Source organism: Phoenix dactylifera, chromosome 6 (genome assembly GCF_009389715.1).
Source record: "Phoenix dactylifera cultivar Barhee BC4 chromosome 6, palm_55x_up_171113_PBpolish2nd_filt_p, whole genome shotgun sequence".
Taxonomy (NCBI): Eukaryota; Viridiplantae; Streptophyta; class Magnoliopsida; order Arecales; family Arecaceae; genus Phoenix; species Phoenix dactylifera.
In genome coordinates, this window is record NC_052397.1 from 155,633 (window position 1) to 169,635 (window position 14,003).

General features: G+C 46.1%; 1 protein-coding gene across 1 annotated transcript; it reads left to right on the plus strand.

Annotated features, from left to right (window-relative positions):
- Positions 1-8,821: 8,821 nt before the first annotated feature.
- Positions 8,822-12,677, plus strand: LOC103703782 (galactinol--sucrose galactosyltransferase). The gene is made up of 4 exons (XM_008786760.4): positions 8,822-10,224; positions 11,094-11,271; positions 11,400-11,767; positions 12,005-12,677. Exons 1-4 carry the CDS (start codon positions 8,983-8,985, stop codon positions 12,566-12,568), a joined length of 2,352 nt encoding a protein of 783 aa, XP_008784982.2. The 5' UTR covers positions 8,822-8,982; the 3' UTR covers positions 12,569-12,677.
- Positions 12,678-14,003: the final 1,326 nt, after the last annotated feature.

Genomic DNA, 14,003 nt, shown 5'->3' on the forward strand with positions numbered 1-14,003 from the left:
TAAACTCTAGAAGGCACCGAGACCGCCACCGACACTCTGCTGCAAGAAAGATTTGGACAGTTGTCAGCAGGCTGAATTGCACGTAGTGGTCAGTAGACGTGACACGTGGATTCGGATGCCCGTCCTCCCATGACGCGTGCCAGTCCTCCAAGATGCCAGCGTGGGAATCGGCCGAGGGAGGAGCCTTCTATTACTATTTTCTTTTCCCACCGATTTCTTGTGGTCGGTCGAGGAATGTAGCAGCTGGAAGAAGTATGGGTTCCCATGTGAGGTGGTAGGAGACGGAGGGGACCCAAGGAAGGTCCTTGAAGCTAGTCGCCTTGAAGATTCTAATCTATTTACCATGATTCGATTATCTTTGATTTTCAGATTTAGACTGGAAGCTTGTTTATTTGTTTATTCCCTCGTTCAAATACAAGAGATTTATAGGCAATGAATTGCCATCCTCGAGCTGGTGAAATTTCAAAAAGCGGGCTTGATCATTTGTTTGCACAAGAATGAACAATGTTTAGTTTATTGGTTTATGGAGACTATGCTGAATTTATGGACTACATGCTGGAGATTAAAATAAAAAAAATCATAGATCAATCCATCAAAGATCAAAGCATACCTTATGAGCCTCGAGCAGCCATTGAAGATTGCTGCGACAATACCTGTAAAAGAAGAAAAAGCACACAAATAGAATAGATCTTCCTCTCCATCTCCTCCTTTATGCCTGCCTTCTCAATGGGATAGGTGTCCCTGAGGAACATAATGATCTTGATGTCCTAGGATTTTTTTACAGGTATGTATATATATATATATATGTATGTATGTATATATAAATGAGTGGAGTGGAAACCTACTTCAGTTAGCAATGTTAATGAGTTCACTTACTACTGAGCCTATTAACTAAATTAGGCTTACATTAATATTCGCTACACCATATAACTAAGATAATAGAGCCCAAAATAACCATATGATTACATATTAATTATGAGCTTCTTAATTATTCATTCGGACAACAACTTAGCCCGTATTATGTAATAAATCTAAATAAAATCATTTCATATTCAATGAAAGCCCATTTTTATAAGAAATTCTAAAAGTCTAAGCTTAATTGAGTTAGGCAGTTCCTCCTAACCTCCTTTTTCAAACCTTGATGCTTTAGTTATTCGTGTATAAGTATGCATAATGGTCGAGCTTGGATATGGCTTGAATTGTATTTAAATTGGATGAGTTATGTTCTGTAATGGGAAGGCCAAAATCAGAATCGAACCTACATACATGCAAATTACTTTTGAGTACATTTACATCCAAAATTAGTCACTCATCAGTTAATTGCTTTTTTTTTCTTTCGGGTTACAAGAAATATATATAATAGAGTAAGTTGATTCAGCTTCGAACTGTATTCCTACAATATTGAGATTAGGCCAATTACAATATATAACCGATGCCCTAAATCGATTTGAACTTGAATTGATATTCTGAATCAATTTAAATCTGACCTTTTAGAACTCAAGATATACTCAACAATATAGATGCGGGTTCTTGAGTTATTTCGCCCTTAGCAAGTGTGAATCAAATAGAGGAAATTGAGTCCCGGCGCTAATAAGATGCCTTATAAGTTAATCCGACCTGACGCCCAAGTACTTAAAAGAGTTGAACGCGAATCGGTAGCAGCACTCATATCGAATGAGCGGCTGGCAGCACGGGAGCATTGCCAACTCATCATGAATCGTTAGGATTTGAATTGCACAGTTTAGTGGATGGAACATGATCTATTTGAGTTGGTCCGTCTGTTATGGTTAATTGGATTGGTCTAATTGAATCTGACCTTAATATATTTAGGCCCAATGCACTGGAAGGCTTGTATAGGTTGAACCAGATTCATATTTGAGATTCGATGCAAGCATGAAAATATCCAGGCGACGATCTAAAAGCCCGTGCGGCATATGGTAAAAGGCCAATATTAGATTCAAAAATAAATAAATAATAGGAATGTAAAACTCATCATAATGGCGTAACATAAAACTTGTCGAAACTTGCCGTAGAGTTGGAGAGGTACCAACAAAAAGAGAGAGAGAGAGAGAGAGAGAGAGAGAGAGGATGACACTGAATGGTTCCAATGGGCAGGTGTTAGACAGAAGCCTGCAGCGAGAACACCTGGACAAACTGGATAGAGTCTTCCGCTGGGGTTAGACAGAAGCCTGCAGGGAGGACACCTGGACAAACTGGATAGAGTCTTCCACGGGGAAAATTTCAACTGTATTTATTACGAGTTGGACGATTCCAGTAGTTACAATGCCTTAATTACCAACGGGATCTATTGCCCTTGAGGAGAGGTATTCTTTTGTCGAGTTCCTCTTCTTTACGTAATCTCGTCGAACTCAGCGTTCGGGTGTATCTTTCGCGCGAAAGAGTGATTGATCGTCCTTCATAACGTCGACCGTTAGGTCGCAACATGCACAGTCAAAGCATTACAAGCACATTCTTATGTGTGTAGATCTCGAGGCGGCCATTCTCCGGTCCAACGGTTGCGAAAGTAGGATATTAATACAACTAGAGGTTTTCTCCGGTCCAACGGTTGCGAAAGTAGGATATCCCGGTGAACGTTGGGAACCGACTGTGTAAATATAAAAAAAGAGTCATAGCATCGACTTAATTCCTTTCGTTTATATATATATTAATTTATTTTCTCAGGACTCGTGCAGCTTCCATGGCCACCAAACCACCGGCGATCCTTATGTTTGACACGTACACTCGGGATGTGAAATCAGCCTTGGGACATGTTCTCCGGCGGTTGGGGCGCAGTGTTTAGCCGCTGTAAGATGATGCCAAGCAACACTTGACGTGTTTGCGGTGATGGTAGAGTTGCTGAGGAGATGTACCGGTTCAAGGAGGGCCATCCAGGAAATAGCTGCCTCATTTGACTTTCCATCCCCTTCTGTCTTAGCTGACCCGGGGCAACATTTAACAACCGACCACCTTATCTTAAACATACAGTTGAAAAGGAGCTTGATACATGTCTTCCAGCTATTGGGCCACGACTTGTATCTAGAAATGCTTGACCATGGACTGCGCGATTTGTGGTGGTGGGGCCCCATAGGCACACACTTAAAGTCGTGAGACGCTTATGCTAGGGAAAAAGGAACTGAACCCATGCTAACCACCGTTCAACAATCCAACTGCAAACTTTGACCTTTGAGGAGATGGGAAGAGCAGGGCACGCACAACGAAAAGTTTTGCTTAAGAAAAGGTCTGAAAGAGGCTTCTCTCGTTCCCCCTCTCGTCTTTAACCGAAGCCCTTGAAGGCATTGGCACGCCCGTGGGTTAAGTGAATGTCGAGTACGTATACTAGTCTTCCTAAAAACGATGCAAGACCCTAACACCAATGAGAGGAGATTAACTCTCCTCTGTAGCGTTTCATTTCTTCTACGGCAAAATAAATGCAGTGTATCTTCAAATGGCAGATTGGTGATGGCTGGAGTATCTATCTTCTTCAGGATCCTTGATTGACCGAGGTTTCTCTTTATCGGTATTCCATGCCCATCAATTCTTCTTTGAGTCAGGCGGAATGGAAGGTGTCTCAGTTAATCACTGATAGGGACATGTGGAATTTAGATATGCTGCATAACCTCCTCTCACAAGATTTGGTTGCTACAATCTAGACTATACCCCTTCCAGGATATCATTGCGTTGATCATTTAGTTTGGTATAACTATGGAGGTCCCAAAATAAAAACAACTGAGGTGTATGGCCACATATGGACAGTCAAAATTCTGAGGTACAGCTCAATCTTAATTGGATTTAGAAACTTAAGGCAGCACTCCGGGTTAAATTATTTTGGTGGAAACTCTGTGGGGGTTGCCTTTCTTGTAAAGCGTTCCTTTATTCTTGAGGTTTGATCCGAAACCAAGATCCTGCCTTAACTTGTGTCTGAAAAAAATTGAGGATGTGGAGCATTGTGTTTACTTGTACCCACGAATCGTGGAGGTTTGGACCACTCTGAAAAGGACTCAGCTTGCTCCATATCAATTCAACTTGGCGCAGGCTCTAATTGATCTTTCTTCTAGCTCCTAAGTCCCTGAGAATCACAAAACAGTTACTGCTACGCTGCCTGGACCATCTGGAACTCAAGGAATAATTTTATCTTTCAAAGGACACAACACCTCCACAATAGAATCTACTCCTCTGCTCTCTAGTATGCTCATGAATTCATCCAAGCAGCCATTTTTTTATCTTTCACTAATGATCCACAGTCTGGGTTACTGGCGGCTCAATGAGCCCATCACATCCCCCCCCCCCCCCCCCCCCAAAATCAGTATTGTTGCAGCTAAATTCTGATCCGAGGCCGGCTTATCGTCTTCGAAGCTAACCTACAAGAAGTTTACTTATCGGAAAGTTTCCGGCGGAGAACTCTCCGATGTTTAAATCAAAATAACAGAACAACATATGGAAGAGAGAAAGTTTGTAGACAGAAGTCTCTACAAAAATAAGTCTCTTGTTTCAACATCCTTGGGCCACTCCTTTATATAGGGTAGTATATTGATTTATTACCTAATTTGGCGTGATGTGCCATAACTATACGGTAATGGTCGGTTGCACGTTAAAAATATGATAACAGTCCGGTGTAAGCAGCACGCGACAATAATTACACCGATCATGCAGTGTTGCCATAACTGCTAGTCTTCATTAGCTCGAGCTAAGTGGCACCTCAGTTTTCACTAAGGTCATTCACCTCGACTAATACTGAGGTCAAGAAAGTCGGTTTAAGCTGAGGTCAAGATGTCCAATATCTTCTCCATTACTTGCCCTCCACTTCTAATGATGAAAATTGTATCATTATTTTGATAAAAAACAAGACATGTAGAAGAGAGTTTTAATGTGTCGATTGATCTTCTTGAAGTGCTATCATATCGGGGTTGTCTCTAGATATTATTTTTCTAGAGCTTTCTCGAGGCGCTATTAATGTGACGATGATATTGTTTCGAAAAGCTAAACGCAAGAGAGTGGCTGCGGCATCTAGGGGTGAATCCCCTAAGAAGAAGAAGAAGAAGACGTGAAGCTACAGCTGAGGCCTCTATTTTCGAAGTCTCTGTTCCCGAGGCACTAAAACCTTGGACAAAAGTGTGGAGCTCGACCCCGAGGTCGAGATTGTGTCGCCAATCAAGTCAGCTCCCCTAGAGGGGTCATCCTCACTCAGCCGTCATCCGCTGCTCTTGTTCGTCCTCGTCCGAGACAACTACTTTAGCTCGGGTCGGCCCAAGCTCATCCTTTGCCCTAAGTTCTTCTGTTCCTCCTACCTCCGAGTCTTATATTCTAAGGTGGCTGGTGAAATCCTCCAACTCAGCCTTGACGCCTCCTCTGGTGGCCAAAGATATCGTTCGTGCTATACAATTGCAGGCTGACAAAAGCATTGTAAGGTATGTTCATGTCACCAAACTAATTGATGAGACCTTCACCTCGGTCATTTGAGTAAGTATTTTTATGCCAAATTTCAGTGTTTTACTTTGGATACTGGTCACTTTATTTATGCAGCATACCCATGAAGCCTACTGTATGTACGAGGTCGTTATGATGCTTAGGCATCATGTCTCAGATTTTGAGGTGAATAGGTAGGCTGCTGAGCAAAAAGTTGCCGAGGTCGAGGCAAAATTGAGGGCCGATTTCGAGAAGGCAGAGGAGCAAGCTCGACTAGCTGAGGAGAGGACGAGGAAGGTTGAGGAAAAGATCGAGTCGGTAGCAGCTCAAGCCTCCAATGCTTGGACTCGCGCGATGATTTTCGATAGTGTATCTTTCTAAGGCTAGGGAGGCCTTTTTAGTATATGAAAAGCGAGTAGCAGATCTATTTGTAAAAATTGCTCAAGCCGAGGACGAGGCTGCCAAAGCCAAGGAGATGGCTAGTAGAGCCGAGGAGAGGGCCGCTAAAGTAGTCGAGGAATTTTGTTCTTCATACAAATTCAAGGCAGTGTCCGTTGAAAATGCCACCAATGCCATTATGAAAGGATTCGAAGACTGCTGAGTTTAAGTCCTTCGACTTTATCTAGAGATGGATTTCAACAGTCTTCACATTGACGACGAGGATGAGGATGGCGATGAGGAGTGAAGCTTTTTGTTGGGAGTATGATGTGTATTGGTTGAGTTGGTGCATATGACGCGTTGGTTGTTGGGAGTGTTGGCTAGGCTAACTAAGTTTTGGTCGGATTGGTTCCGGCCACATTGCTATTTGTTGTAAGCACTGAATTACCATGATCAAGGCATGTATCTGCTATACGAGTTGATTAAATTGCTTAGTGTTCACAAGTGCAGCAGGCTATATCGGGGGGTGTGTTCCAGACTCTGCAATGAAACCTCATGAGGCCAAAGCACGGCGCTGCGAGGCATGGGATGCACCATGACCCCTTCGTAACCTCATATTGATTATTTCTTCCTTCATTCGGTGTCGATATAGCTGACCCTTCCTGAAGTGCTAATCTATTGCTGCTAAATTCTAAATCGAGGCTGGGATGCTACTCAACTCGCTTTGAGGTCGGTAAGAATCGAGCTGAGTGTGGTCGGATGAAACTTAGGCGAGGTAGAACTTGTCGCCTTCAAGGTGAACCTATAAAAAGTCCACTTGCCGAAAAGTTTCTAGCAGGGATTCCTCCAATGCTTAAATCAAAACAATAGAGCAAGAATATGGTAGGGAGAAATTTTGTAAAGATGTATCTCCAAAAAATGAGCCTCTTTTTTCAAGATCATCAGGCCAGCCCTTTATATAGGGTAGTGTTGGTGGAAAAATGGACCACCCCACAAATGCAATTATAGCACCCAAATCCGTCAGCAAGATCGAGCTCATCCAGGCCGAGCTTATGCAAGCTCATCTAAGTGCTCGGGCTCTTCCGCTCCCGAGCTCATCAAAGTGCTCGGGCTCTTCCGCTCTCGAGCTCATCCAAGTGCTCGAGCTCATAGGCCGAGCCGAGCACAGAAGGCCGAGCACAGCAGGCCGAGACCAGAATGCCGAGCACAGCAGGCCGAGCACAGAAGGTCGAGACTAGAAGGCCGAGCACAGAAGGCCGAGCACAGCAGGCCGAGACCAGAATGCCGAGCACAGAAGGCCGAGCACAGAAGGCCGAGCACAGAAGGCCGAGACTAGAAGGCCGAGCACAGAAGGCCGAGCACAGCAGGCTAAGACCAGAAGGCTGAGCTGACCTCAGAAGGCCGACCTCATCGTCTATATGCTGCGGCCATGCCCTGCAGCCGCCTTACCGCACCATGTTTTACTTGCCGGCCACGCCACGACATATTAATCAGGAACCATACTCTGCTACGACTGTCAACGCCTCGTCATTCCCAAGAATGTACTGCACTGCGCGCCTCAAGCAAGCTCTGGCTGCACGCCATCTCCTCCCATAATGGGAATGGGCCATCCACGGCAACTCATTACTTCCACGCCCACGTCCAATCGTGACGGTAACCCATTAATTCGCCCAGTCACATCACAGGTAACCCTGTCACTCTCCCTATAAAAGGGGAGCTTCTCCCTCTAAAAGGGAGGAGGCTTCTTCCTCCCAAGGAGATTTTTCGGACTTCACATACAGTCCCTCTCTCTTCTCCAAAATTAAGCCCCCCTCTGACTTAGGCATCGGAGGGCCGACGCCGGAAAAGCCCGGCCACCGGCTTCTTGCAGGTCCCCCGGAGGACGCCGCTCGCCGACGGATCGCCGTCCGCCAATGTTCGCCGGAGCTCCTCCTCCTCGGTTCGCGGCCGCCCCCGGGTCCAATTTCCAGCAACAGGTAGTATATTGATCCATGACCTAATTTGGCACAATGTGCCATAACTATATGATAACAGTCGGTTGTGCGTTAATAACGTAGTAACCGTCTCGCATGAAAAGTATGCGATGACAATTATGCCGATCATGCAGTGCCGCCATAACTGTCGATTTTTATTAGTTTGAGCTTAATGACAGCTCGGATTTCATCAAGATCGTTCATTTTGATTAATATCGAGATCAAGAAGGTCGATCTAAGCTAAGGTCAACATGTCTAATATTTTTTCTATCAAGTGTCATGGGTACCTTCACTATGTAATGTTGTTAAGATACATTCCGGTGCTTCCTTGTCGAATGGTAGAGCTGGTCTAGGATACATAATTACAGATTGCTATGGAGTGATTTTGTATGCTGCCTCAGTAAAATCAATTCCCTCATCTCTTCCTAAGGCGGAATTACAAGCCGCATGGACTGTTTTGAACGTAGCTATTCACCATATCATTTTACTCTCGTATTTGGCCCGAACGAGATTCGCTGACCGTCGTTAAGTGTTTCGAAGAAAGTTCCAACTAGCGCGCGGATTTAAAAAAAAAAACAGAGAGAGAGAGAGAGAGGAGATCGCCGACAGGAAAACGCGGAGAAGATCGCCGACAGGAAAACGCGGAGAAGATCGCCGACAGGACAAACCCCATTAAAAAAAACAGAAAGAGAGAGAGGAGATCGCCGACATGACAGTTTATTTTTAACCGCAAGATACGTGTCCTAAGGGTAGTACCCTGGACGGTGTCTAGTAACCATATCCGAATTACTGTTCCATGTCTAAAGCACGAAATCCGGCTCCGGTCACGTGCTCGGATGCTTCGCTTTATTCTATAAATAATTTGGAAATAGAACAAAAAACCCAAGGGTGGTACAATGGACGGTGTCAAATAACCATATCCGGCTCCGGTCCCACGCTCGGTTGCTTCGCTTTATTCTTTAAATAATTTTAGAAAGGGGACAAAAAAAAGAACGATGCGAGAAGGGGGAAAGTAGGAAGCGCAGCAAAGTAACCACACCTCGGCGGGACCCGGAGTTTCCTTATAAATAGACCTACAGAGCTCCGGCGTTCCTGCACAAGCGCAACCGTTAGCTTTGATCCCTAGCCGATTTTCCTACCTACTAGCAAAAGAGACTCCCATCTTTTTTTTGTTTTTGGTACTGACAGACTCTCATCTTCAAAGCTCTTTCTAGGTCTCACCCCACACATGGCTCCTAACCTGAGCAAGAACTCCACCAACATCCTTACAGGGATCGACGACGGCCCTCGGTCGTCGGCTTTTTCCCTGAAGGGCCGGAATCTCACTGTTAACGACCGCCACCCTTTCCTCCTTGACATCCCCTCTAACATCGTCATCACCCCGTCCTCCCTCGTCTGCAAGAGCAAGGCTGCCGTCGACACGAGCGGATGCTTCGTGGGCTTCATCAAGTCCAGAATCTCCAGAAGCCGGCACGTGGTGCCCCTCGGGAGGCTCCACGGCATTCGCTTCATGAGCATCTTCCGGTTCAAGGTGTGGTGGACCACCCACTGGGTGGGGAGCAAGGGCAGCGACGTGGAGCACGAGACCCAGATGATGATCCTCGACCGCTCCGAGGCCGGGCGGCCCTACGTCCTCCTCCTCCCCCTCATCGAGGGGCCCTTCCGGGCCTCCCTCCAGCCCGGGGAGGAGGACTACGTGGACATTTGCGTGGAGAGCGGCTCCACACGAGTCAGGAGCTCCTTCTTCAGGACCTCCTTGTACATGCATGCCGGTGACGACCCTTACATCCTCGTCAAGGATGCGATGCGGGTCGTCCAGTCCCATCTAGGGACCTTCAACCTCCTCGAGGACAAGACTCCTCCAGGCATCATCGACAAGTTCGGATGGTGCACTTGGGATGCCTTCTACCTCAAGGTGCACCCGGAGGGCGTCTGGGGGGGCGTGAAGGCCCTCGCCGACGGGGGATGCCCTCCCGGGTTCGTGCTTATCGACGACGGATGGCAGTCCATCTGCCACGACGACGATGATCCGGTCGCGGATCAGCAAGGCGCAGGCATGAACCGAACCTCGGCAGGGGAGCAGATGCCCTGCAGGCTGATCGACTTCAGGGAGAACTACAAGTTCCGCGACTACAGGAGCAAGGAAGACCCTGCTCGTACGGGCATGGGGGCCTTCGTAAGGGACCTGAAGGCGGCCTTCGAGAGCATAGATCATGTGTACGTGTGGCATGCCTTGTGCGGCTACTGGGGAGGGCTGAGGCCCCGGATGCCTGCCCTGCCGGATGCCAAGGTTGTGACGCCCAAGCTCTCGCCGGGCCTCCGGATGACAATGGAGGACCTGGCGGTCGACAAGATCGTCAACAACCGAGTCGGTCTGGTCCCACCGGAGCGGGCCCACGAGCTGTACGAAGCTATGCACTCCCACCTCCAGTCAATCGGCATAGACGGGGTCAAGGTGGACGTCATACATGTAAGTTGTCTTCCACGCAACCCTCTCTAAATTTCAATTCCCCAAGCCACCCAACTACCCCCCCAATCCCCCGCCCCGAAATGGAAAAAAAATGTTATCTGCTGCTATTCCTATTATCCTATGCCGTGGAAAAGCCTCGGTGGTTGCGCTGCAACTTGGGCGGTACAATTTAATTTTTATTTATTTATTTTGGATACAATTTAATATTTGCTGGATGCCTTTTGGTACATAGTGATACGCACCTCGATCATGACTCTCTTTTGGATTAGGGCGGTCAGTTATGACTTAAACCACAAGTTACCACATACCATATTATCTCCAATACCAAGACCTGTGGCAACCTTGATTTTTTTTTTTTTTAATAAAATGATCGACCCTTCCTACATTAGGCAAAGAATGAGACTAGCTTGGAGCAACAAGAAGGGGTCTATTTTCTTTTCTAGCTTTTCTGCCTTAATTATCAAACCATGTTTTCAATCTTCAAATCGTATATTTAGCAGTAAGAGCGTTGACGGTCAAGAGGTGGAAGGCGTTATCCAGGGGTTGGGGATATTTATCTCCTTTTTTTTTTCAAATGGGATTTGGGGAGACGGGGCAATAATAGAACAAGAAGGAAAAGTTCTTCTGTTGCAATCACGTGGCACCATCTAGATGGATGTTAGTGCGACACTTGGCCCTACAAACCCGGCCATACCTTGGATATCTATTTGCTGATTAGTCGGCAGTAGAATTACTAGGTCATATGACAAATGTCGGACAACTAGCGGACCCATGATGATCTCCCTAAAAAAAAAAAAAAACCCATGTTGCGTATCCAATTTGGATATCAATTCTCATCGGGCTTTTTTTTTTTTTTTTTCTTGATGCAGTTACTAGAGATGCTATGCGAGGACTATGGCGGCAGAGTCGAGCTGGCCAAGGCTTACTACAAAGGACTCACAGCCTCCATTAAGAGGCACTTCAAAGGCAACGGGGCCATTGCCAGTATGGAGCACTGCAACGACTTCATGTTCCTCGGAACCGAGTCCATCTCCCTCGGTCGAGTTGGTGCGTGCGCCCAATTTCGTTTCTAAGTTTTTCCCTATTTGTTTTTTTTTTTTAAAGTCCCGCTGGACATGGGCCTTCTAGTTTTGAACGTGAAACTGAATCCATGCCATTGATCTTAATGGATGCAGGAGATGACTTCTGGTGCACCGATCCATCAGGGGACCCCAACGGCACCTTCTGGCTGCAAGGTTGCCACATGGTCCACTGTGCTTACAACAGCCTGTGGATGGGGAGCTTCATTCACCCGGATTGGGACATGTTCCAGTCCAACCACCCGTGCGCAGCCTTCCATGCGGCATCCCGGGCAATCTCCGGTGGCCCTATTTACGCGAGCGACTCCGTCGGTCGACACAACTTTGCGCTCTTGAAGACCCTCGCATTGCCCGACGGTACAATCCTTCGCTGCGAGCACTACGCTCTCCCTACCAGAGATTGCCTCTTCGAGGATCCTCTACATGATGGGAAGACCGTGCTCAAGATCTGGAACCTCAACAAGGTGAGTCATCTATCTGCTATGTCCCCCACTCCTAGCTGTTATTTTTGGGAAGTATCAGTGGGTGGGTATGGCCTGAATCAATTTCACTTGGTTCCATTTCAATTATTTGGACGTGGGAATGCCGGATGAATTATATCTCCACATTCCTATCATGGTCTCCGAATCCAAATTAATCGGGTCTCTCATTAAATCGAACTAGTGTATGCTGAACCTATATTTCCTTCCTTCTTTTTGAAGTTCGCTGGAGTTCTCGGAGCCTTCAATTGCCAAGGAGGAGGTTGGAGCCCTCAAGCCCGGAGGAACAAGTCCGCTGCTGAATTCTCACACACCATTACAGCATCAGCAAGCCCAGCCGATGTCGAGTGGAAGAATGGGAAGAATCCAATCTCGCTTGAAGGAGTGGAGCTATTTGCAGCGTACATGTTCCAAGCAAAGAAGCTCAAGCTGCTTAAACCAGAAGACAAGGTAGATGTCTCTCTGGATCCATTTGACTACGAGCTCCTTACGGTGTCGCCAGTGAGGGTCCTGTCTTCTAAGAAAACGATACAATTCGCGCCGATTGGGCTTGTGAACATGCTGAATTCTGGTGGCGCAATTCAATCGTTCGACGCTGAAGAGTTGAAGGCTATGATTGAAGTCAAGGGGGCAGGTGAGATGAAGGCCTTCTCATCGGTGAGACCGGCCGCTTGCCGGATCAATGGAGAAGAAGCAGAGTTCGTGTACGAGGATCAGGTGGTCACACTTCAAGTTCCATGGTCCGGATCTTCTTCCAAATTGTGTCTCGTTGATTACATGTACTGAGATTAGATTTGGCCGGCCGGAGTCCTGGCTGGTCATGCATGTATTTGCAAGGAAATATTATCCTCATTAACACTATTATTGTTTATAGAATATAAGTTTTGCGTCTCCACCTCGGTTTTGCACAGGCTCGACATTAAGGAACGACCGGACGGTCAAAGGTTTGGAATTTGAGCAAATGTACTAAAGAAAAAAGAACAAAAATTTAAGTAGAACAAGAATATTTTTGTGGATAGCGCAAAGTTCTACTTCTTTCCTCTCTTCCTTTAGATTTTGGATTGGTGTTTAATCTATCCTAAAAGATTCACTGATCTAAGCTTTGCCAGATGCTCCTTCTACTGAAGATGAGATTAAAGGGGCTGTTCTAAGTTTTAAAGGGGATAAGAGGCCTCGGCTAGACAGCTTCACGATAACGTTCCAATGCTTCTTATGAGATTTGGTGGTACAAGATCTTGTGGCGCTCTTCCACCGGTTGCATGGACAGAATCTGGACATATCAAGGCTGAATTACGTGGATCTCTCTCTTTTGTCGAAGAAAGAGGCGGCAGCTTTATATGAATTCAGGCGAAAAAGCTTAAGCCGCCGGTGTACAAAAATTATCTCGAACGTTCTTGCCTCAAGCCTTGTGTCCTTCCTGGATTCATTGGTGGATCACCCTCAAGCTGCTTTCCTGAAGGGCCTTTATTCTTGCTTACCAAAAACAGGGGGCCTTTATTATTGATAACATATTGTGTGCCAATGAAATTCTCTATCATACTTGGCTTACGAGGGAACCTAGGAATCTGGCAAGCTCGATCTGGAGCTTCTAATCCATATCCTTCAGCATCATGGTTTCCTGGAAAAATGGATTAGTTGGATGCAGAATATTCTCTTCTCTAGCAAATTGGCGGTATGCGTCAACGAAGACATTGATGATGGGTTACTCTGGAGATGGGGGTTAAGGGCAGAGGGACCCCCCATCTCCCCTTTATTCTAGTTGTTGACCTTTAAGCAGAGTCCTTCGGAAGGCTGTCTTTGTCAAACTAACAGAAGGACTAGGGAACCCGCTGATATATGGAGGATGTCAACTTACAGTATGCTGATGATATGCTAAACTTTTCTAAGGTTCAGAAGACTCAAGTATGCATTCTCGAGTTGATTCTCTAGGGTTTCATGCTCATATCCGGACTAGATGTTCATGAAAAGCTCTCTTACTTGTCTTGTGTTGGTTGCAACTCTTTTTTTTTGGTACGAAGGTTGCAACTCTTTGATCGCTAACCTTTGCTACTCAGGCCTTCCACTCAAGCTTGAGAATCACCCTAACTCATGCTGGATGTTTTTTACTTCAAAGAATTGAATTGAAAGATGTTTAGCTGCATTGGAAAAGAAAGTATCTTTCATTTAGTGGCAGACTCATATCTGTAAACTTGGTGTTAACAGGCCTCATCCAAAACTATGG